General features: G+C 37.2%; 1 protein-coding gene across 2 annotated transcripts in view; it reads right to left on the minus strand.

Moving 5' to 3' along the window:
- Adgrl4 (adhesion G protein-coupled receptor L4) overlaps positions 1–25245 on the minus strand; it is a 119782-nt gene that overhangs the window by 20427 nt on the left and 74110 nt on the right. The window contains exons 3-14 of one of the 2 annotated variants that reach the window (XM_055614264.1): positions 25016–25165; positions 22269–22418; positions 21825–21895; positions 20277–20456; positions 19516–19699; positions 18236–18352; positions 13078–13280; positions 11795–11971; positions 10261–10464; positions 7700–7920; positions 7507–7573; positions 1889–2013 (exon numbers count right to left, since the gene is read on the minus strand). In XM_055614264.1, coding sequence (XP_055470239.1) covers positions 1909–2013; positions 7507–7573; positions 7700–7920; positions 10261–10464; positions 11795–11971; positions 13078–13280; positions 18236–18352; positions 19516–19699; positions 20277–20456; positions 21825–21895; positions 22269–22418; positions 25016–25165 — 1829 coding nt within the window. In that variant the 3' untranslated portion in view covers positions 1889–1908. Of the gene's footprint in view, positions 1–1888; positions 2014–7506; positions 7574–7699; positions 7921–10260; positions 10465–11794; positions 11972–13077; positions 13281–18235; positions 18353–19515; positions 19700–20276; positions 20457–21824; positions 21896–22268; positions 22419–25015; positions 25166–25245 lie in introns of those variants that run through there. The other variant, XM_055614263.1, reaches the window with a different exon arrangement.

Consider the following 25245-nt stretch of genomic DNA (forward strand, 5'->3'; position numbering starts at 1 on the left):
CTTCCCTTCCCTTCCCTTCCCTTCCCTTCCCTTCCCTTCCCTTCCCTACCCTTCCCTACCCTTCCCTTCTCAACTCCATTCTTTTCCTCCAAGGAACTGCTGAAATTTACAACTTGCTTGCCCTACAGTTTTTCTTTTAAATTCTAATTAAATTGTCCTTTAGTTTCTGTTTGAATACGTTCCTTTCTTTTTCTTTTTTTAACAAGGTACTTTATTTTAATATTACAAAAAACATAATTGAGAGATTTCTTTTTGAGGGGGATAAGCTTTCTATTAGACATAACAAAACCACACAGCATTTGTGATTACATTCTTCAATTCTTTAATAATGAGACTAAGAATCCTATGTGGGAACCCCAATTGCTACAGTATCATCTGTCAAGCAAAAAGGGACTGCTCCCAAATTCCAGTAACACTGGTCCATGGCAATCCTCTTTTTTATTATTATTATTATTATTATTATTATTATTATTATTATTATTATTATTTTTGCCTTTATTTAGTCTAAGAGCATGATTTTGACACCACAGTAGGTAATAATACTAAATGTTGGCTTAAATATTAGAAAAGGTTTTCTCATATATTGTTGATGTAACAAAATCAATTCATATAATTTTAATGACATAATTATGTAAATGTTACAATCTATACATACATCTGTTTCTATCTCTAAGATGTGATTTCTAAGACTGTCTTGAGGGGTAGGTAGCCCTGGTGGGACTTGGATTATTTTTTTATTTATTTTTGGTTTTAAAAGACAGGCTGTACAAGGCTTGACTTGCTTGTAGACCAGGATGGCCTTGAACTCACAGAGATCTGCCTGCTTCTGCCTCCCTGAGAGCTAGAATTATAGGCATGCACCCACCACACCCCGCTTCAACTTGAATTCTTTATGCAATACTGTTTTTAAAAATGAAATGTTAGAAATAAATATTTATCCTTAGGGGAAACTTAAAATACATACTCTTAATAAGTTCTAGTGAGGAAAGATATATTGTAGGCTGTAGGTAAGGTTTATTTTTGAGTTTGTAATTGAGTATGTGCGTATAATCTGTTAGAATACAGAGTAAATATGAAGAAGAAAGTATGAATGACATGGCAAAAATATATATATATATATACACACACACATATGTCTGTATATGTACAGACATATATATATGTATATGTACATTTATATAGATTTTTAAGTCTACATTTACCATACAAAGGCATGAAAAACATTGGAATATCACCTGCAGTTTCTTGCTGGAAGAAAAGAAGCCCGGTCAGCCAATGTGAAAAATCTCATCTTTAGGAATGAGATTCACAGCTGTGCAGAGACAAGGATGGGTCAGTGAAGGGGTGATTACGTTTGGCAGGGACTGCTTAGATTTGCACACCCTTGGCCTTTTATTTAATCTGTAATCCTATTGCCCGACCTGACTATATCCAGGATAGGGGTCACTAGATCTCCCATTCCTCTTCCCAGTGTGGCCATATTGAATAAATCTAAGTTGGCTGTTTTAATTGGTTTCTCCAGGAATGATGATCAAGAATGCCTTTTTTGGGTGTAGCTAGTGAACCAACTTCTGTAACAGGAGGAGTAGGTTGTAGGGAGTGCAAATATAAGGTTGAATAAATGGTCTTATGATATTTATATGTTTCCCAGTCTTGTACAATTGTGAAATTAAAAATGTAGTGACATCACAGAATATGTGTACACACACATACACATATATAAATTTTCACAAGTCTTATGTTGTATGCGTTATATGAGCAATTCGTTTTCAGTAGTTCTAGGCGGTATTTTTTGAAAGGGAGCTAGGAGTTTAGACACAGAAGGAATGACCAGAGAGGAATGCTACTGTACCTGAGTGGTGCGCTGGCTGGGTGCAAGTATGTACGACTGGTAGCACTGCAAATGTTTTATTTACAAGAGTTTTGATTTAAATCCCAATGAAAGATCCCAGCTTTAAAGAAAATTGGAGCTGACAGGCCTCTCCCCTCGGATCTTAGGGAACTCCGTGGACACTGCAGGAGAGGACGAGGAAAGATTGCAGGAGTCAGAGAGGATGGGGGCACCAGGAGAACATGGTGCACTGAATCAACTCAACAGGGCTCTGTGGGGCCTGCGTGGGTCTGCACCAGGTCCTCTGCGCATATGTTATGGCTGGTAGTTTGGTGTTCTTCGGGGAGCTGGTGTGTCTCTGACTCTCTTGCTTGCTTCTGGGACTCCTTTCCTTCTGTTGGGTTGCCTTATCCAGCTTCAATACAAGGGCTTTTAACTTGTCCTATTTTATCAAGTTTTGTTACATTTGACTGTTGTTTTGGAGGCCTGCTTTTTTCTGAAGGTAGAGTAGAAAGGGGATTCTGTGAAGTAGGGAGGTGGGGAGACATGGGAGGAGTGAAGAGGGGGAGCTGTACTCAGGGTGGATTTTATGAGAGAAAAACCCATTTTCAAATGGAAAAAAGAATCCTTCTGTGGACATAGCTTAAATCCTATTGTTCAATAACTGAACATGTATCTACAGGAACATTCAATTTCTATTTAAAATTACCTAATTTTTTTATAATTTCATTTTTATATTTGTTTACTTGAATCTAACAGCTAGGTTTTACTAAAAGACTCAACCTTAAAGATTAAAAATATTGAAAAATTATGGACATTTTCTGCAGCTTGAGGCTTACTTTTCCAAAAATGTAAAATTCTCTTTCCTATCCAGTTTACTTTCAAAAGCATAGTGGATCTTCTCATGTGAAGTCACAATCTTAAATTTTTAAATGTCGTGATTCATAGATAGAATCAATGGGGTCACCAGTGTCTTATTTCTGAATGCAAGAGTGATCCTTAATATTAATAAGCTCATATCTGAGGAAAGGCTTGTGTGTCATCTACAGAGAAAATGTTGCTGTTCAAATATTTTAGCAGCTGACTCTTATCACAGAAAACTAAATGGATGAATATGTGTTTGAAGCAACATACCCAAGAACATCAAGAAATAATTCAGTTATTATTCATTCATACTGTGTCTCAAAGGCATTTTATGTTCCAATTTGAAGCCCAGACTACCCCTGAGCTCTGTCCTTAAACACTAGCTAGTGGTATTTATGGTGATTCAGTCTTGTAGATTGCATTCAGGACACCATGTAAGACCATGGCAACTGTGAAAGGACCAGAGCATCCCTACATCTTAAACAAGGCTTGTCTCTCACTCAGGGTTACAAAACCATCACCACTAACTATCCATTTAAATTTAAACTAAACTTATCCTTTGTCTTTATTCTAGAAACTTAATATTATTTATCTTTTATTAAGTTTCTATTTTAATTTCTCTGTTTTAGTTAACTTTTTTGGCAGAGGGTACGGCAAACCACAAACTAGATAAAAGTAGGCACATATATTATATTTTGCTATAATCAAATGCTGTGACATATTCGCTAACATTTTCAAAGCTAGGATCAGCACAGACACAGACATGCACATGTGCTGTATATGATTGCACATATTCTAATGCATATGATTTGGGACTTTGGAAATCTTGTTTCAAAATTTGTCCTTTTGTTTGACTTTTTAGTGCAAGAAGTAAGAAGAGCATAGTCATAAGCTTTTCTTTGGAAGTATTTGGGGTTTTCCTTTCTCATTGCTGAAGAATGGGTGCTTTATAAAGCATGATATTTATCATTGCATGGTGAGCTATTCTGACATTATTCTCTTCATTTATCTTTTAGGAGTCTAGGATGCAGAACAATCAAATACCCAAAGAAAGACCACATGGCCTTTCTTGTTGCCTCATGCATTACCGTGGTTTTATTAGCAAATCAATTAAAATTTAAAAGTGATTACTGAGGACTCATTAGGCTCTTATGTGTTCTGGGGCTGCCCAAAAGTATACACAGAAAGTTATCATGTGCAATAATAGAGTGTTAAAGGTACAACAGAGGATTAGAATTCAAATTTTATGTGACCACATTAAAGAAATAGAATGGTTTCAAGTCTGAGAAAGGTCCCATGACTCTCTGCACTAATTAATAATTTCTGAAAGCAGAACTTTACAGAAAATGTCAAGATTATGGAAGGAAAAGACTCCCCAAAATTTTCAAGCAAGTGAACAAACAAGGCTAAAGGCTGTGTTTGGGGGAGGCATGGTAAGAGAAGGCTGAAAACAGGAAGAGAGACATAGATTCCCAAGACTCCATCATTACTTGTGTTCTTGGCCTGTCCAGGAGAAGAGAACTGTCAGCACCAAGGCTAAGATGGACTCACATCAGCTCAGACCACCCCAAGATGAGAGATAATGGTAGGAAAAAGCGATCAGAAGGTAGTTACAGAAGAGTTAAGAAAAAAAAAAAGCCGTGGTTTAGAAATAAAGGCAAGAAATAGCTTCAAGTCCTGCTTATAGAGCTATGCATATGCCAATCACTTATCATTTTGAAATCTCATTTTTAAATGTTCTAGTGGGATAATAAAACTATAGAATGTCTAAGGGTTACTGAGTATTAAAGTAATAGCCATGTGTGTCAAAGTAGTGTGTACTTAGTAATTTGTAACACTCGTTTTTTAATACTAGAAAGCTAGTGAGAGGATAGAAAAGGCCTGGCTGTAAAAGTAGTGAACTAGATAAGTTTATTTAGTTGTTATTTAATTTATTTAGTTTGTAAGTTCATTTAGTTGTTAGTTAGTTTCGCTGGTTAGTTAGTAAGAACTAATATTGTAGAGCAGGGTGATACTTGTGTGAAAATTAATTCTCCGGTACTCATACAAATAAGCCCATAATAGTGCCTGGTTTTCAATGCTGTTTCTTGCTCTGCCCTTTGCTGTTCTTCAAAAGGATTCCTCCAAGCTCAAAAGGCTGCTGGACAGCAATTCAAGTTCACAGTTAAATCCTCTCCCAGCTCTCTCCATCTCCATAAGCAGGTATGTATAGCACTCTATTTCTACACTGGTAGCTCTCTTCACCAGAAAGAAGCAACCATGTTTATATTCGACCCCTTTTCTTAGTTGTTGGCAGCATTGTTTGACCTGAGAGGCCTGAGACCTCTTGCTCACCTCTTTTTCTTGCATTTTCTTTCTCTCCTTTTTTCTTTTTTCCTTTTGCCTCCTTCCTTCCCTTCCTCTCTTGTTTCCTTCTTCCCTTCTCCCCTTCCTCTTTCTCTCCCTCACATACTTCCTTCATTCCCCTCTTTTTTCTTTTTTGTGTTTTATTTCCAGACAGAATTTTCTTTTCTAGCCCAGGCTGTTTTGAAACTGCTATGTAAATAAAGGAAGATGGTGGTGTCATGATATACTCGTATTAGTGTCTCAAATTCTAAGACTAGAGCTTTGTCTCAGTATGCTTGGATATGGATGTATTTCTCTGTTTATAAGAGCTGAAGTTTCTGTGTGTTTTCCCTTTCTTTCAGTTTTAGGAATACTGCATGATAACTCTTCCCCTTCTTCCCTATTACATACTCTAGGAAGCATGCAGCTTGCAGGAAACTCAGAAGTGGGTGGGTGGCTCTGTGCTCACATATGGGCTGCAATAAGGAGACACGTTTCAGTGAGCACATAAAAGTATGTTCACCATACCTTTGCTATCCTTGGGGGATCATCATCTTTCCCTAACACTGGCAGCAACAACAAAAGCGCTAGAAACATTGTACTCTACTGTGCCCAAGGACTCATAACCAGGGACCTTCTATATTGAGATATTTCCTGCCCTGTTGTCTTCTGCAATATATATATATATATATATATATATATATATATATATATATATATATATATATATATTTCAGGCCAAGGAAAAAATTATTGGAGCACAGTTTCTCTGACTTTATCACTGAACAAGAAGTTATTCTGTGGTGAGAGTAATGTTTCAGTTGACACCCTGTGCCACTGCGCCATCAAGATATTTAAGTGTGGCTGCAGAGTCAACATGACTAGCGTTAACTGACTCCCTTTGATAGAGTAGTTAGTATTTGTAAGACACAACAATTAGAATGTTACGAGTTTTAGAGAAAACTGAGTTGCCCCACCTGTTTCTTAAGCAACCCGACCTTCTGGTCGACCTGGGAAAGACTAGCACACTAAATCTGCACAGAAAGTCGACTAGTTTGTTTGTTCCAAATTAGAGCACGGTGACTGACACTTGTTCACTGACATCTCTGGAGGGTTTTCAGGACTAGGTTTTAGACAGCCCATCCAGAGTCTGAGTAATTCACTCTGTAGTATCTACCTTTAAATTGTGAAAAACATGACCCCGTCTTGCTTTCAAGAAACAAATTTTTCTGTTTTCAGCAAAATTCCTACACTTCCATGTTTCATATAAGCAGTAAGAATTATTGTTTACTTGTTTTGTGGAGAAGATATTAGTAGAATAGAACACATAAAATGTTTTCACATGAAACAGTCATATCAAAACCACCAATGAAGATATGTGAATTAGATACAACTTTGTATGTATTATGATATAGACTGTAAAATTGAAGCTCTAATAAATTAAATTAGACCAAATGGTGGTCTAATTTAATACCTATCCAGCAGTTTAAAAACATTGCTGGATTAACTCTGAAAATTATGAACAATTGTCTGTGGTCATTAGGAAGCACAATTTTTTAATGTACTTGATTATACCCACATTACTGGAAAGCAATTCTTGATGAGAGCTCTCTGCTTTAAACATGAAGTCATTTCTATTGAGCAGTTCCCTCACAATCTTAAATGATTCAAGAGAAAAGAGAGAGAAAGGAAAGCAGAGTCTAGTTTATGGCCAAATCACATGGGACAGAGTTGTCCAAAATATTCTCACAGTTTTTGTTTTGACAATTTATCCCATTCTTACATCTCGTCAGGTCTTCCTTATTCATTGACAGACTATTATATTCGAAATGGTTGCTGAAAACTTTCAGCATTCAGAAATGCTTGCAAGACATATAAAAATGTCTTTATTCAGACTGGAACATATAATACCTGCCAAATTTGTAGGTTTGAAACCACTTTCAATAAGAATTAAAAGGCCTCTTCCTTGTTGGAATAGCACCATCAATAGACAACTTGTCTGCTTGTGTGAAATAGTGGGTTCTTGTCTCCGATGTTGCAATTTAGTTTAAAATCATTTTGTGATGACAGGGTACATAAAGATGACAAAACTCTGAAGATAACAGTCTAAATTTCAAAGATGACCGATCATCGATAAAAGATGAAATAACATAAACATTTGAAATGCCAGATTATCAGGTGGTTGGCACACTTTCAGTGTTTCGGGATGCAGAGACACTAGTGATAAGACAGACTGATACTGCTGACATTCTCTTATTACACTACGCAAAAATTATCCTCCTCCAAGAGAAGGGAATGAATAGTAACTGGTTTTCACTTACAAGTTATGTATTTTTCTCCATCCTAATGCAATATATTAAATGGTACCAAACAATAGACACAAAGTGGTGAAAATCACTTTTTACAAAGTACAGTGCCTGATTTGGGAACATTCTTCTCAAACATAGCTAGTCCTTAAATTCTATTAGCAATTTTTATATACTTACAAGAATGATTAGACAAGCTGGTCCTATGAAGCTCCAAATGAAATTGTTTTCGGTGCTTAGCCAACATCTGAAAAGTAAGTGAGAGATAAAATCAGTAAATACGCTACATGGACTCTAGCGAAACAACATTCTTAAACATATGCAGAGTACTTAGCAGTATCTTTCAAATGCCCATAAAGTCTGTTTAACTTACACTTTGGTGGTACCATAATATCTGTATCCTAAGGATGCTGAGAATCCAACAACTACAGCTGGGCTGAGATAGCCAAAGATATAGAAGTTTTTGTGCAAAAAACCCTTGTTGTAGATGACTCCAACAACGATGAGATACAGGTGTACGCCTTCAATGCACATCCAGGCAAAGGCAGCTAAAAAGAAGTAATGGAGCAGGCCAGCAATGATAGAGCAGACCAACTGGAATGAAAAAGAAGGGAGAAATCATAAGTAACATTTTCTTTAAAATTATCATCTCTCTCTCTCAACCTTCTTCATGAATGATATTTTATATCATGACGATCATAGTAAAATATTCGTGTCTCGTCAGTTTTGTTTTTAAGATGTTCTGCTCGTGGCTGATTTAAAAGAACTGCACTTCGTCCATGGAAGTGCCAAATGATCTTGTGATAGGATTCAGCTGTTGATTTGTCCAGAGGTTTGCTATTTATGTGCATTGATGTTCTGGGATAAATTGGGGACTCTTCACACTTACACTGTTTCTCAGTGGCTGTGTAATGGTTTAAACTGGCTTCTGTCTGGATATCATTGTTCTTTCCATTTTAACAAAGTTCAAATAATGTATATTATTGTTAAACTATATAAAACAAAGTGAGCATCCTGATTAAGTGGCATAATTTAAAATGTACATATTGTATATTTTACCTAAATATCCATTGTGGAATTGCTTAGAGTTGTCAGAATCCTATACAAATTTGAAATGTCTTTTCATTCACGAGTATTTACTTATTACTTAGAACTGGAATTAGAGATAAATTTGCTTTTTTTTTTTAATGATGTGTATGTTTGTGTCTCTCTGTGTCTGTATGGATGCCATATGCATATTGTGTCTTTGCAGGCCAGAAGTTGATGTCAGATTTCTCGAGCCTGGACTTAATGAGTGGTTGTGAGCCACCAGATATGGTATTGGGAACTGAAGTCTGGTCTTTGTCAAGAGCACCAAATGCTCTTAAGCACTGAGCCATCTCTTTAGCCCTGGAATTAAGTGTATGAGAGCTAATAATTGATTAGTAAAATTGGTAATATTTATTACTGTGGTGATCACACAATATAATGTTTATTTTCCTCATTAAAATGGTATAGGTAATGGAGAAATGGCTAGGTGGCTAGGAATATCAACTTACAGAGGATCAGTTATGGCTCCCAGCACCCATGGTGATTATAACAATCTGTAACTACAGTTCCAAGGATTCCAATGGCCTCTTCTGAATTCATCCCACACTAGACATGCAAGTGTATACAGACATACATGCAGGTAAAACACTCATACTCATAAAGTAAATAAAACTAAAAAATTAAAACTATATTTCAAGGATAAGTGTATATGTTAAAATATGTGGGAGACTAATGTATAAAGGTGAGGAGCAGAAAGATTTCAAGAAGTTGAAATTTGGAACTCACTTATGAGGAAATTGGTTATGATAAAGAGCTTAAAAACAAGTAGATTTGACAGGAAGGAGTTGACAAAAATACTAAGTAAGACTTGTAGAACAAAAATGAGGGAAAAGGGAAAAAAGAAAAATACACTTGAGGGCTGAGGGGAATATAAAATGGAGAGGCATCATGAATCCTGCTGCAAAGCATAGAGATAACACACACACACACACACACACACACACACACACACACACAAAGGGTGTTTCATGGTGCCTAATTCAGAGGGAAAACTCAATGAATGGTTACCAACTTTAGCTCCTGGAAGATTTCCAAGAGGGACAGAAGTGCACAGTTGCTTTTCTGCTTTGTGGTCCCAAGAATACATTTCTCCAGCCAGCGCATGGAAGGTGGCTAGGATTCTAACTGCTGCTGTTGTGTGTGAACTTGAATGTTGTTCACACCCTCACCTAAGGCTACTGGCAGCCATTGGGTTACAGATATCCTAGTTGCCTAGAGACCAAGGAGCATTCTTGTGATCAGTAACGAATTCCTCAAAGGACTCCATGGCAACCCTGAGTTGCCTCTTAGAAGGTACTGTTCTCCCTTCTTTCCTGCACTCAGGGTCAAAATTTGTTGCCTGGCTCTTCTGGTCTGCAATTCCAATTTCTTTCATGAGCACACACGTTAATAAATGAGTTAATGCTTAACCCTATGTCAGGTCCCACTTGTGTGCAGATATAGATTTTAGAATATGAGGCTTTTTGGTGAGGCCTCAGGTCACTCCAATTGTGACTGTTTTTGTGTTTACTCTCAATCCTAAAGCAAACTTCATTTCCACTCCTCTATGGTCCCTTCTTATTGCTCATGCAAAAGCAGGGATTTCTCTGGTATACAATTTTGGTTTTCCCAGTAATTCACAAAATGAAGGATATTTTTGTTTAATGAATTTGACAAGTGTGCCATTTAGATATGTTAGCATTATCAAATCTAGAATAGATAACTTAATTATTACCAACAATTATCTAACATGTCTGCTCCACTAAGACCTTTATTATGGTTCATGTTCATGTGACATGTTGTTAGGAAAAAAAAGAAACTACAAGAAAACTTAAGAATACAGTACAGCGGGGGCAGGCTGGGTACCTTATTTGTATTTATATTGATCCCAACAAGAAACACAAGCTCTGCAAGAAAAAGGCTGCAACAGAGGTTCTTGTGAATTGTGGTTCTGGTGCTTTGGATTTCACTGAAGAACCAGAAGGTGAAAATGCAGATGGCGAGGCAAATCAGTGAGATAATTATTCCGAGCTGAGTGATCCTTGTCAGAATATTATAATCTTTAATTCCCTGGGGGCAAATAATAAGAGTTGTTAAGAGAAAGACTTAGTGACTTACCAAAGGGACTACAGTCCCTAACGAACTTCTCAGGGAAGTTTAATCAAAATGTTCATAAAATGTAAAAATAAAACGTGCATGTAGATGAGAAAGCTTGTACTTAGTATCCAGAGAAGTCTGATATAAATCATGTAGCAGGCTAACAGTACTATAATTAGTGATTTTTTTCTCTAAGCATAGTATATATTAGTACATGCCTGAATAATGTTATCACCATCAGTTTCATGATATTGGAAAGGTAATTCATCATTGTAATGGGAAAATGGTTAATTAAAACAGATTTATCAGCAGTAAGTCCAGAGCTTCTGTCTATGAGGTGATTCATCTAGAACACATTAAACAAAGGTAAAAGAGAAACGGGATATGTGAAGACCAAAATAGTGCAGGTGAGACTGAAATGGAGACCACTTGTTTATTTTCACACAAAGAATAGAAGCTTCCCCTACCCCCATGGAAAAATCATCTTATAACTGATACTAATTCAAATAAATTAATTGTGATACTTAATAAACTTCATGGTATTAATTAGTGACCTGATGAAGAAACATAGAATCAGCAACCTGATGAAGATTACAACACAGAGATACAAAGAAAAAAATTATGTAATCATCAACATAGCCACCACCATCACCACCACCACTATCCCACTATCATCACCACCACCATCACCATAATCATCATCACCACCATCACCATAATCACCACCACCATCACCATCACCATCACCACCATCATGCAGTCTAAACAAATACTACTGAAGCAAAATATGTATTACAAGGATATTTACCTTTTTTTAATGTTTGAGACTTGTTGGGGTTTTATTTCATTAAGGATATACTGGGTAAAAATGTGCCAAATTTTGTCAGTCATCAAAATGAACCCATTATAAAGAAAAAAAACTTCTCCAGAAACCACAAGAGTAAAATGTGTGAGTAGCTATTGAAATATGTAAAATCCAGAACAATGGAAATATGTTATAGACTAGTAAGTCTTTGATAGGAAAAAACCTAATCATTCCTTATACATGTCCTAGAAGAAAATGAAGGAAAGAAAGAGAGACAAAACCAAACCAAACCAACCAAGCAACCAACCAACAGACCAACCAACCAACAGACCAACCAACCAACCAAACAAAATCCCAGTTTTTTCAATTACATTAAACATACAATTGTCTCCCAAGAAAAATATAAAGAGGTTATTCTTTTTAATGATATGAGGTAAAAAGAGGAAAAGCAAGGATGATAAAGGATGGTCGAAGCTTTTGTGAACAAACTGGACTTACGATGGAGGTGCTGGAAGACATCAGGATCGCAAAGTGTGTCAGATGACTACAGCGGCAGGAGGTGTGCGTGGCATTTGAGTCTGTCAGCTCACAGCCTTCGGATGACCAGCTGCCATTGTCCATGGCATCGGCTGAATAGTCCCAAAAGGCACATTGTGTCCTATACTCCTCTGAGAGCTGAAAAACAGTGAACCCGCTCCTGAGAAAAAGAGGGAAGTCTACAGCAGCCTTGCCTTGCTGGCATTTAGTGTATCCCTGATGCAACCAGTGTGGCACCTCACCTGTGAGCACACAATCAGTGCTGACAAATGACATCCGTGCTTCTGCATCAGATTTGGAATTTACATTGAAGTGATGCTACAATTATTTCAGTTTTGTAGAGTTGTGATCATTTTAATCAAATGACATGTGAATTTCAGAGAGGAAGAGCACTGCGGTCATCATCTGTCTTTATTCAGCAAATACTTATTTTTATCAAATATTGTCACGTATACACTAAACATGCAGTATTGACCAAAACAATGTATAAACAATGTATATTTACTGTTGATCTTCCATTCTACTTGTATATGAAAAATTAGGAAATGAGAAAGAAGAAGAAAATGAAATGGAAAGTAGCCCCAGGAGACTTTTCACAGGAGAGGATGGCTAGTCATGTGAGCATATCACATCTATTTGTGTGTGTATGTGTGTGAGCAGGAGTCAGTTTGTCCTTCTGTCATGTGCTTGTGGTTCTGAAGGATTAACTCCAGTTGTCATGTTTTGCTCACAGAACCATTTCACAAGCTGTTAAACAACATCTTTATATCCTGAAAGATATAGGCTTAAAAATTGTCAAAACATTGCAGAGGCAGGCATATGTCTGTGAGTTCAAGGCCAGCCTTGTCTACAAAGCGAGTTCAGAACAGTGAAGAAAGGCTACACAGAGAAATACTGTCTCAAAAGACCAAAAAACAAACAAACAAAATAATGTAGCTTAAGTTTAGAACATTACACTTGTGACTCTTTAGTGTTGACAAGAAATTTTAAGAAGAACTAGAAGTGCAAAATATTCTATAGAAAAAGTAGTTCAGTGTTGGGGAGTACATCATTGGTTGAGGGCAAGCTCAGAACAGACTTCCCATCACTGAAAAGGCAAAAGGATCAAAATTATATTAACTTTTAAAATTTTTTCAATATGCTTATTCTCTAAAATTCAGATATAACTAAAGTAATACCACCAAAGTATATTTCAGTTCTCTGAATGTATAACAAATTTTAAATAACAATGAAAACCAACTTACCTTTACATGACTTAGTGTAAATGTAATTTTTTCAAGTTCATACAATGTGGGCGGATTTGAGCTAATTGAGGCAGAAATAACTGAAGAAATGACTTTTTCCTTTCCATCAGAATTATCACTTTGAGGGTCCAGTGAGAATTTCTCAGATGAAGAAAGCAAGGGGCCAATGCTCTTATAGCATAGGAATGCAACTACAACATTGCCTGTCAATAAAATGAATGTTGTCAGTGGACACTTAGAAAATGAAAGTATGTTAAAGCTTTTCAACACAAAAACTGAGTAGACAAAAGTTATACTTGATGGAAACCATAAAAATTTAGATTGGAATGTGAGGTAAAGTATCCCATAGTGCATTATGCTACTACATTCATATCTTCCTTTTTTTTTTTTTTTTTTTTTTTTTTTTTTTGACCACTGAGAACTATCATGGCATCATCTTTTCCCAGACTTGATTGGAGATAAAGTATTCTTAGGTAAATTGACAGCCTGATCCTAACAAAGAACCAGAGTCTAAGGCATATTCACTACTAAAGAGAAACTTTTTAACTCATGTGTCCATGTGGGAATGAATTGGAATTAAGAAGAAGGCGAACTGATTAAGCTGGGACTTGCCAAAGAGCTTGTCCTTGTAATCACTGCAGTGCTTCCTCCTAATGTAAAAGCATTCCAGTTCTGTGGAGCCAGAGGAACCATGTTTTACCTCAGCACTGCCCAAATTCAGTGTCAGAATACAGCACAATGCTGCAGAATCGCAAACACAAATATCAACAGTATATTCAGAAAGCACTGTGCTCACAAAACCAGGCTCCTCCACAGCGCACCGAAAAGCGGAACACATGATCGTGTGATGTATAGTTTCTGAAGTATGTTACTGCTCGTCTTAATTGTTACAAGGCCTTACTTCAGCTAACTACATCACAGAACCTTTCTTTGACCTACCAGCTTGAGAAACACCTATCCATGAAGCAAATAGATAGTAATCTATGTGGAGGTTAAACTTGCTTGTTAACACCTGGGGAAGAGGCAGCGGCATCTGAAGAAATGCTTCCATCAGGTTGACCTTCCATCAGCATGCCTCTGAGAAATCTTCTTGATTGCTGATGTAAGCAGTGGCAACACATTGTGGGCAGTGCTCTCTCTGGCCAGGTGTGTCTGGGCTGTGCGAGGAAGGCGGCTATGGGAGCCAATAAGCAGAGTTCCTCCAGAGCGTCAGTTCAGTTTCTGCCACCAGGCTCTCCTTTGGCTTCTCCTCATGAGGGGCTGTAACCTGTATGTCTAATAAAGCCTCCCCCACTCCACTTGCTTTTGGTCAATGTTATAGAGTCCTAACCAGAACAGTCTGGAGTATTTGAGCTAGTGACATCAAGACTCTTAGAAATGACCATGATGCTAGTGTTTCTTTGGATTGAAGGAAGGACTGAAAATTTAAGGAACTATCAGGTCCACTGACAGGGATGGTTACCTCTTAGGGGTCATAGTAAGAAATGGTCCCAACTGAAATAAAAGGTGTATGAAAAAAGGTGTCTTTAAATTATTTTATTATCTACTGCTATCTAAAATGATGTTTTTATTTTAACATCAATATATGATTTTGAACAAGGGGTGCCATTGAAATCTCTAAACTCCCCACTGTATTTTCTTGATGAATATCCTTTTAGCATCCCCCTACCCCTAGTGTTTTGAACATTTTCAGTTTTGATGTTTTCTTGCTAATTTTAGGACTAATTAATCTTTGAACTTCCTTACCAGTCTTGAATGTAAAATGTTCTCCCACTCAACTATGCTTTGAATGCTTGATCTCCAGCTGGTGGGGACACCTTGAAGGCAAGGAATTTTTTCACAAGGTGTTATCTGTCTTGCAGATAGCTCGGTAGGCCTGAAGCTTTGAAGGTTCCTCTCTCTCCCAGTTCTCTCCTGCTTTCTCTGCTTCTTGGCATGTTGACATTTTTCATTCATGCCCCTTTCCCCTTGTAAATGTTTTTATTTCCTCAGATGATGGAATGAGAAGAGAGCCATACCCAAGCTTTACAAATACATGGCTTAGGCTGAGCCCAGGGCACTTCTATCTAACTATCCCTAGACCGAGGCCTGGAAGCTTCTAGCCTCTATTCAATCTAATCTTCTGTAAGCTCAGACTTTGAGGGATTCAGATTCCAGCATCCATCTGCTAACATAGGCCTAGAATGTTTTCAACCTTCGAGACTTACTGCCAAATAAAGCTTACCATTTCTAACCCTTTCTGAACTCTAGCTTGCTGGTTCAACTAAGCTGTTCTGGCTCAAAACTTTTATCTACGCTGACTGATTCAAAGTGGTTTCTCTCTGCTTCTCACTGAATTACTCTGCTTGAAGTAACTGCCTCTGAACTCAAGAACTGAACTGTACTCAACTGAACTTCAACGAGAATTGCACCAACTTCCTAACTCTACTGTACTCTCTCCATGAATTTCACTGTGCTCCTGTGCTGCACTCTACTACACTGTACTGTCTTGTCTCACTCTCTCTCTCTGTGCTGCTCTTAAGTAGCTTCTCTTCTGAAAAAGTTGGGCATATTCTATCTCTGACTGATTCTGTCAAATCTTTCTCTGAGTCATCACTTTGCCCCTTACTTAGATGTCATTTTTTGGGATTAAAGTTGTATAGTAAATTCCAGCCAGAGGAATTAAGGGTGGGTAAAAGCCAGAGGAATTAAAGGTGTGTAATAAGGTCATGTCTACATTCCAGCTGGATCTCACAGACCTAGGTTTTTGGATGTGAGCCTTGTCAGAGTAGCCATGTTGTTGGATTAAAATTCCTCTACACCCTCTGCCCTGAACTCCTCCATGCCTTCCCAACATGATGGACTGACTGAAACTGTGAGCCAAATAAATCTTTCTTCTTTTAAGGTTTTCTACCAGATATTTTGTAACTAACACAACAAATCTGTACTTTCTACTAAATAATAAGGTCCACTCACCAAAAAAGGGATTGCAGATATAGACTCTTTTGTAAAGAATACATCATTTCATACTGAATCCCATCTGCTCTCATTTCTTGCTCATGATGTTTATGCTTTCTTTGTCCTGTACTCTTTCTATATTCTCTTAGCATATCTTTTTTAAGAATGAAAAACAACCTTTCATTGAGTGTCTAGAACAAATGTGTGAATATTTATTTAGTGCAAATGACTATGTTACAGTTCTGGATATATCATTTATTTATATATATATGTATATAATACATGTATATATGTGTACAGATATGTACTTGTTAGTAGCTATTTTCCCTTAGATTCATTTGTTTTGTTTGTTTTTAATGTTACCAATCTTTTTTTTTTCCCAGTGATACAATAGTGCTTTGCAACCTGGGTTAGTTGAAAACCACCAGGGTGAAAAAAAAAACTATGATTTCCTTGCCTCTCAAATTTTAAGAGTATAGTTTCCAATAAGGACTATACAGTGAACTTCTGAGAGAATCTTGTTCCTGGATGCCTTTATTGCTCCTTATTTTTGTAGAATGCTAAGTGTTCTTCTCAGTAGAATATTCTTCAGTGGTGTTTGGGCATTTGACTATTATCCTAATTTCACAAGTAATTAAAGGAAAATATGTACAATTCCTTAGCAGATATTTATTATGTTTTTTTGTTTGTTTTTTTTTGTTTGTTTGTTTTGTAAAACCACGGTTCAGAACACTGAATCTAGTTTTGTCACCCTATCTTGTCCCTGTCACATTTCTAAATTCTGCTTACAAGATAGTGCAAAAACCCATTTGTGCTTCTTGATCCCCTTAATTCCTATCAATGGCGTCTTTTGTCTTTTCTAATGAATTTCACAAGTGAAATCAAATGCAGACATCACTGGGAGGCAAGATCCATTTGTATGTTTGTATATTCCTTTAAGATTCAACCTTGAGGAAAAGACATTTTCTCACTCTGCCTTATTGAGATCTGATCTCCTTCAGCTGTCCATTTATGTGTGTCATCATTAAACATAACAGTGCTACCATACAATCAGTCAGCATCTCTCTGAGATTTTAATTCTGTGACAATGTCATCATTTGTCACCATAATAGGTATTTTCAATGTGTTTTCCATAACTTCTAAATACCATTTACATTGTCTGAAATTTCAACTGTTTAACAGGTTCTGTGGATATGTTCATAAATATCATATGTATGCTCTGTTGATTACAATATGGTTTAGTAGCATAAGAGATAAAGGTTCAGTTATTTTTCATTTGTTTTGAAACTATATGTTTCTCACTTTGATCAGAAAACAAATAACAGTGAAGATAAAGAATGGAGAAAAAAAAAATCCCAAGCAGTGGAAACAAAACGAACTGAAGCACAACAAAGAAAATATCATGAGGCTAACTTGTAGAATAGTCATTAAGGATAAAGTCTGTCAGTTCGTAAAGCAGTTTCTCTGTGTGTTTACTGCATAGTTTCATCTGTGTTTATGATTACCCACACACTCGCTGAGTAAAGGTTTCAATTCATGCTTACCCTCAAAAATATATCTCTACCAATGAGAGAACAACTACAAGAGAACTTATGCCATGATAGAGAGAATTTTCCATGCTCATTTCTCCAAGAGGAGATAAATGATAAAATAAATTAAAGCAGTAACTACTTGCTTCACTCCAGTTAGGTGACAAGGAAAAGCTTGTTGAGTTGATTTTTTTTTATTAACTTTTTTCTTTCTAGTATTGCTCTAAACTATTCGCTGATAAACATGGAGACAAATCCATTAACTTTCCACCTTAGTTCCATTATCTACGAAATGAGCTTGTTAAATCAGATGATCACTAAATTGCTTGCCACTAGCATTCTCTCTCTTAACTTTTTTAAGTTGCATCTGACTTAGACTTTACTATACAAAAGCTAAGGAATGATGAATGAAAGAAAAGGTTAAGCCTAAGAAATAATCACTGTTTTTTGTCTTTTTTTTTTTTTAAAGAACATCCTTTCATGCAATCACAAATTTGGTTTCATGATGAAAAATTAGGATATTACTGGTTAAAGTTCTCCTCAGGTAATCATGTCAGAGAGAAATCTCAGCTATTCTGTAAAGAAACTTAAAATGTTTCTATAGAAAATTATATGTATATTTGTGAAATAGCCAAGTGCATATTAACTATTTATCAGAAATTCCTGAATATGCATAAGATGTTAAGTCATACCAGTTGAGTCATGTGAAGCTTTTCTCTTTGGAAATATTTTTACATAGCCTTCGTCCACATTCATATGGGGATGAGCATGCTTCATATGATTTGAATCAAAAACAAAGACCTTCAGAGCTGAAATAAGACCATGGAAATAAGACATATTCTAAAATTAGTTTAATCAATGTAAGTTTTAAATTCAGAGGCATTTGTGTTAGACACCACTTCATTTCTTGGGGCAGTTTAATGCATGCCCCCTAAAACTGAGAAACCTAGGAAATTTAGTTTTCTGTCTTTTGACTATTGCATTCATGGCTTAATCTTTCGTGAGCTAAAATAAAACACTAACATCTACACAGGCATGAGTATCCACACACAATTTCAAAGGCAATGAAGGACTACTGTCAAACAGGTCTGTCTCACCCACAGCCCATCAGCCGCATCCAGAAAAGATACGAGTATGGCATCACATGAAATAGTAAACTTAAATAAAACTTAAATACAATTTTGTAAACTTTGTAGATGACAATGTCTTGCCTCAGTGTCAAAAGATTGGGCATACCTGTATACTATGTGCAATGTAAATATAACTTACTCTCGAAAGATTGACATAATTACATTTTTGAGTAATAATTCCCTTTGGGGGTACATTACCACATCCTTTACACAAAAACATAGTATGCCTACATGGTAATTTCATCATTTTTAGTTTTAATTTGGGCAAGTGGTGAATATCAATGAGATAATCCTTCTATCAATATACAACTGCCTAGTTGAATATCAGCCAGAGATGCAATAGAGGTACACTCAATGAATACATAATAAAACATCTTGATTCTTCAGAAGAAACCATTCTTAACTTTATTCATAATGTTAGTATTTTTTTCAGTAACTGCATGAAGGAGGAAACTTATTTCATTAGTGTAATAGCCTCATGTTATCACAAGGCAAAGCATTCTTAAAGAAAAATTTAAATATTTCATATGCATAATTCCTGATGTAAATATTATAGTTTCAGGAGACAACTGAGTGAACATGACAGTGGAAAAATATCTTCTGCCAACTTTCATGATAAACAGTGTATGGATAGGAAAAAGGAGGCAGGAAAGACAGGGGCAAATCTATATAGTCAATCTCTTTACTAGCATGGTTCTCCGTTCATATTGTTTAACATAAACCAGCATTCATTTCTCCACTCACACTACTGTGTGAAACTTAACATGACAGGAACTGCCCCTTACTGTCTTGTTTGGAAAATGCTACTGCTTTGAAGCAGACCATTCATCTCCAGGCCTTACCTATATCAGTGGAACTCATACTGAACTGAGCAATTTTTTGAAAGTTCTGAGAGATTTTTAAGGTGATGTTCTCGGCAGCGTGCATCAGTTTTGTGAGATGTAGTCTTCTATGATTTGAAGGTAATTGGTCCCAAATTTTAAGTGTGTTATTTTGAACAAAATTATTGATGGTTTTCACAAATTCCTATTTAAGAAAAAACATGTTTTTTTTTTATTTTTTATATTTTTATTTTTAGTTACATTTTGTTAACTCTGTGTCCCAGCTATATCCCGCTCCCTCATTCCCTCCCCAACCCCACACTCCCTCCCTGGTCTCCTCCCTGCCCCTTTCCAAGTCCCCTGATAGGGGAGGACCTCCTCCCCTTTCATCTGACCCTGTTTTATCAGGTATCTTCAGGGCTGGCTGCAAAGTCCTCCTCTGTGGCCTAACAGACTGCTCCTCCCCTGGGGGGGGGGTGTCAAACAGCCTGCCCTTGAGATCCTGTTAGAAATAGTCCGTGTTCCCCTTACTTTGGAAAACTACTTGGTTACTGAGCTACCACAGGCCACATCCGAGCAGAAGTTCTAGGTTATATCCATAGATGGTCCTTGGTTGAGTGTCAGTCTCAGAAAAGACCCTGTGCCCAGATATATTTGGTCCTTGTAGAGCTCCTATCCTTTCCATATCATACTAACTAGAAATGGTTATATCACACTGAACAGAATTACAAGAAACAACTTAAAGATCAACTGCACTATGTATTAAATATCAACATACTCACAGTAAGAGTTAAATTGAAATGGTCATTCGTGGATAAAATGGTGTTGTTCACGTGACCTAGAAGTGGAGGAGGTTCTGCTAGTATCTCTATGTATGTGATTACATCCATCAGGGAGAGCTCAGCCTCAGAATTTAAGTAGATTTCTTGGAATAAGGTCATCTGTTCTTTCATGGGTCCAATCTGAGAAAAACAATGAGGCCAGAAGAAGGGAATTGGATGTCTGTTGGAAGGTTTTATAAATAAGTTTTATATGGTTGGAAAATTGGTCCGGTGAGAAGAACACTTGCCATATAAGTTTGAGGACCAGCCTTCACATACCCAGACTCTCTGTAAAGATATTGTGGGTGGCAGCCCACCAGTAACCCCAGTGCATGGAGGTGGAGACGAAGGGTCTCTGGGGCAAGCTGTCTAACTAGTCCAGCCTGCAAGCTTTGGGAGGGAGGGAGAGGGAGAAAGACACACACACACACATATGCACACAGATACACACACACACACACAAACACACACACACACACACACACACAGAGAGAGAGAAAGACAGAGAAAGAGAGAGAAAGAGCCTGTCTCAGAAACTAAGGTGAAAAAATGATTGAAGAAGCCATCAAGCATTAGCATCTGGCCTCCACATGCACATGGCAGCCACATATATGAACATACATTCATGTGTACATATTAGACACAAGTCCACATGCATTAAAATCCAGAGTGAGACATACATCAAATTTACCCAGAGGCTGAATTCCTTGTCATATATGAATAATGTATTATCAGGTTAAACTGAAATCATGACATGTATCAATGACAAAAGAATTTATTTACAAAGGCTTTATAAGCAACTGGGAAAGCTTTGAGCATAACTCAGAAACACAGAGCTTATTTTAATTGAGAATTTAAAAATAATTTTGAAAAGAACTTTTTTTTCAAGTATAGACTTATATCCTAGCCAGTGAACCTATCTCAACATTTAAATTTATTAGTTCTTACAAGTTTTGATATTATAAGTAAGAAATTATGACCTAAAACCTGAATCTGATTGTTTTCCATCAAACGTTCCTCAGTATGCGATGAAATGAAAATGCTTTCGCCAGAAGTTCATTCCTCATAGTGTGATTCACCCTTTCAACCACATAACAACAATTTTATGAATGTCCTACTTTATTGCTCTTTGAAGTATGCACTTTGAAGTATGAAATCAAGTTGCACTTAACTATGTCTCGTTGGAATGTGGTACTGGGTCTGAGCCAATATGTGTTTTAACCATTTTATTCAACAACTTCCTTTCATGTTTAAAATAATTTTCCAATACACCAAATAATGAAAAGAATAGCATAATTAAACAGGATAAAGTCTTCTACAATGCTTTGGAAAGTTTCAAATTAATCTTATATGCGATGTAAATAATACATGGCTTTGTGCAAACAGTTTAAATTCTATATGAGGTTCAGCTGCTAATGTTTTCAAACAGGACTTTGGTAGCACTTTTGATCTCTAACTGAGATCAAAATGCCAAAATAAAATATATTTCAACCGAAAGTGTCTACTTACTCTTTTTAAAGTTTTATTAACGTTTGCAGCAATGCAGGCAGGCTCTAAGTGGCAATTTGAATTCATGCTTTCTGTAGAAAAAGAAAACACATTCCACAGTGAGTCTACAAACCATTTTTCCTAAGCTGATTGTGTTGACTTGAATGATTTTGTTCATTTAAACATTAAAAATGTATTCTTTAACCTTTGAGATTCCATTTGAGTTCCAGAATACGTAATGTATCACAGAAAACAGAAGAAAGTAGTGTAAGGAAGAGGGAACGAGTGCGGGCTACGTTAGATATGCTGCTTCCATCTTCCCTTCAGGGAAACAATGGACCTTTCTTAACGTGGCGCGTCAACCTTGGTCAGTGCTGGCGTAGGTCTTGGCAATGTAGCTCACTGATGCTTCACAAATGTGTAGTAAATACTTCATATAGTTTCAGGTTGAAGGCTGTAAGTCACCTTGGCAGTAAGAGCCATCATTAGGTGTGAACTGCGACTTCCCCGTGGCGGTCTGGTAACCTTCCCTGCAGAAGCAGTTAAACCCTCCGTTCAGATTTTCACACACAGCGTGGTCACCGCAGACAGAGGACTCGATGCACTCATCTATATCTGCAAAGAGTTCAAAAGTAATTTCTCACATTAGTGTTCTTTTGCTTGCTTGCTTTCTGATAACAGCATTACATATGGCTAGTGATTCCATATCAACTGATACAAGAAAGCAGGGGAAATCCCACCATTTGGAAAAAGAGAGAACAAACTTGACTACATGCATTTCTTAACTCTAATTTGGCCAATCCATTCTGACAGAGTATTGAAAATGTTATTCATGGACCACACTCTCAAATTGTTTTCTGAGTAGCATGATTCATCAACAAAGTCAGTAAATCTATTCCCATCATCTAAGATGTACCAGTAGTTCTAATTTAATAAAGACTCAGTTTTCAAAGTGCACTTAGAATTATTTGCCTGGCAGTGTTAGGCTAAACTGATGATAACTCAGTTTAAAGTAGCCTGGAGGATAAAGGTGGACTCGCTCTCTAAAGCTTCATTTCTGTGTGTGATTTAAGCGAAAACTAAGGTCTAGCACATTATGTGATTCAACTCTCTTAAGATTTATTACGATTGATTACTTTTGTTCACATTACATTTGGACTATGATTCTAATATGCAATCATCATAGTTGAGTATGGATGAAGTAATAAATTGCACAGAATTAAGTCTGAGATTCTCAGTTGCTATATATTGACGCTGTAATAAAGGTGCTAGGTTTTTAAGCTCACATCATTTATATTCTTAATTTAGAATTTTACACACTGCAGTGAAATGTGCCTTAAAGTTATAAATACAATATAAATACACTGCCAGGTTGGGGAATGATTCCAAGGAACTGAATAGTCCAGATCATTACCTTAAATTAATGCAAAGATTGAGTGTGTGTGTGTGTGTATGTGTGTGTGTGTGTGTGTGCAGAGCCCAGTTCTGGCATCTTAGAAACACTTTCTATTAGATTAATGAATGAACCTGCAATTTTAATTTATAATTTGATTATTACAATAACAAGATGGCATGGTACCATTTACCAGGGAGCTATTACAGTCTAATTTAAAACGTCATCAAGCTGTTGTCTTAAATTCAGCTATTCCCAATATTTCATTTAAAGATACAGTGAAGGCACAGGAAAACCTGTAGCTCATACAACAGAAAATAGGCTCAAAGCCCTTGCTTGCTTCTTGAAGAACTTTGCGTTAGCTAGAAAGATGGTGGTACTAGATTATAAAGAACATTACCAGATGGAAGGTTAGAAACATCCGATGATGTGTACACATCCATGGTGAGTACACAGCCTCTCAGTGAGTGCCGCCCCTTATTTATTTTCACTCATATGAATGTTCAGAAACTATCATCCTATTCAAATTGATTCTACACTAATGGAAAGAGCCATCGAGTGCTGACCATTATAAGGGAGGAACCGTCAATCCTTGTTCTCTAAGCTGCATGGGAGTTGGAAGGAATGAGGCAGAAGAGAAACAAAGTCAACCAAGTGGGAACCTGCAGTTCAAGCCAGTCTTTTACTCTTGGATTGAGACAGGCTTCTCACAACGCTCTCTGGAGCTCATTGTGCAGCCCTTGAATTCACGACAATCTTCGTGCCAGAGTCTTCCGGGTTCAGAGACGGCAGGCCTGGCACCATGCATGTCACCGAGAGCCCCTCCTCTGCAGTGCCCTTTTAGAAGCACATGTTGCAGTCCAATGGGAAAACTGCCTACATAAGGCTGTGTGCAGACCAACTGAGTGTCACAGATGGTACGTATCATTTCATGGTAGGGGCAGTTAACACATTCTTGTGTAACCAAATTTTGTCATGTTAGAGGCCACTTTAAGGACCTGATTCTTTAACTGTGCAGCATTACCATGAACTTTACCTAAAACCAAGCCTGAGCAAAACAAAAACATTGTTCTGTAAACTCAACTCTGTTCACCATGCTGCATGGTGACTTTCAACACATTTATTTTCTTCCTCTGTCTTCTTTACGCTGGTTTTGGAAAATTTGAAAATTTTATATATTTATACCTTGATCGTATCCACTCCACTCCACTTCTCAACCCGACTTTCCATCACATGTCTCTCTGTCTCTCCTCTTTCTCCCTCTGTTCTTCTTCTTATTTCTTTTTCCATAGTTTGGTTCAGTTAGTGCTGCCTGTATCTGTCTGGGCCATCCACGGGGACTTGAGGAACCTGTCAGGGGTCACTCTCCTAAGGAACAGTGAGTCTTCCTTGTCCAGCAGCCACCAAATACCACTAGCTCATCAGACAGGGGTTAGGCCTCACGAGCCCCTTCCCAGTCCATGGAGGAAACTAAGCTAGCTTAATTTTACAGGGATCTCATGCAGGTAACCATAGCTGCTTTGAGTTCTCATGTGCAACTGCCATGTCGTGTCCAAAGGACAGAATTTCACAGACTACACCTTTTCCATGACAATTTCAGACTTGCTCGAAGTATATTTTGGTCACTCATCCTCCCTTCTTCCTATCCCACTCTTTACCCTCTTTCCCAAACAAGGTCCCCTCTCAGGACCAGTTTTGTTTTGTTCTTAATTTCATTTTGTGACCTTGGCTTGTTTAACCTAGGCGATGTAGCTCACTGATGCTTCACAAATGTGTAGTAAATACTTCATATAGTTTCAGGTTGAAGGCTGTAAGTTACCTTGGCAGTAAGAGCCATCATTAGGTGTGAACTGCGACTTCCCCGTGGCGGTCTGGTAACCTTCCCTGCAGAAGCAGTTAAACCCTCCGTTCACATTTTCACACACAGCATGGTCACCGCAGACAGAGGACTCGATGCACTCATCTATATCTGCAAAGAGTTCAAAAGTAATTTCTCACATTAGTGTTCTTTTGCTTGCTTGCTTTCTGATAACAGTATTACACATGGCT

This window comes from Psammomys obesus, unplaced genomic scaffold (genome assembly GCF_907164565.1).
Source record: "Psammomys obesus unplaced genomic scaffold, mPsaObe1.curated_primary_1811, whole genome shotgun sequence".
NCBI classification, from domain to species: domain Eukaryota; kingdom Metazoa; phylum Chordata; class Mammalia; order Rodentia; family Muridae; genus Psammomys; species Psammomys obesus.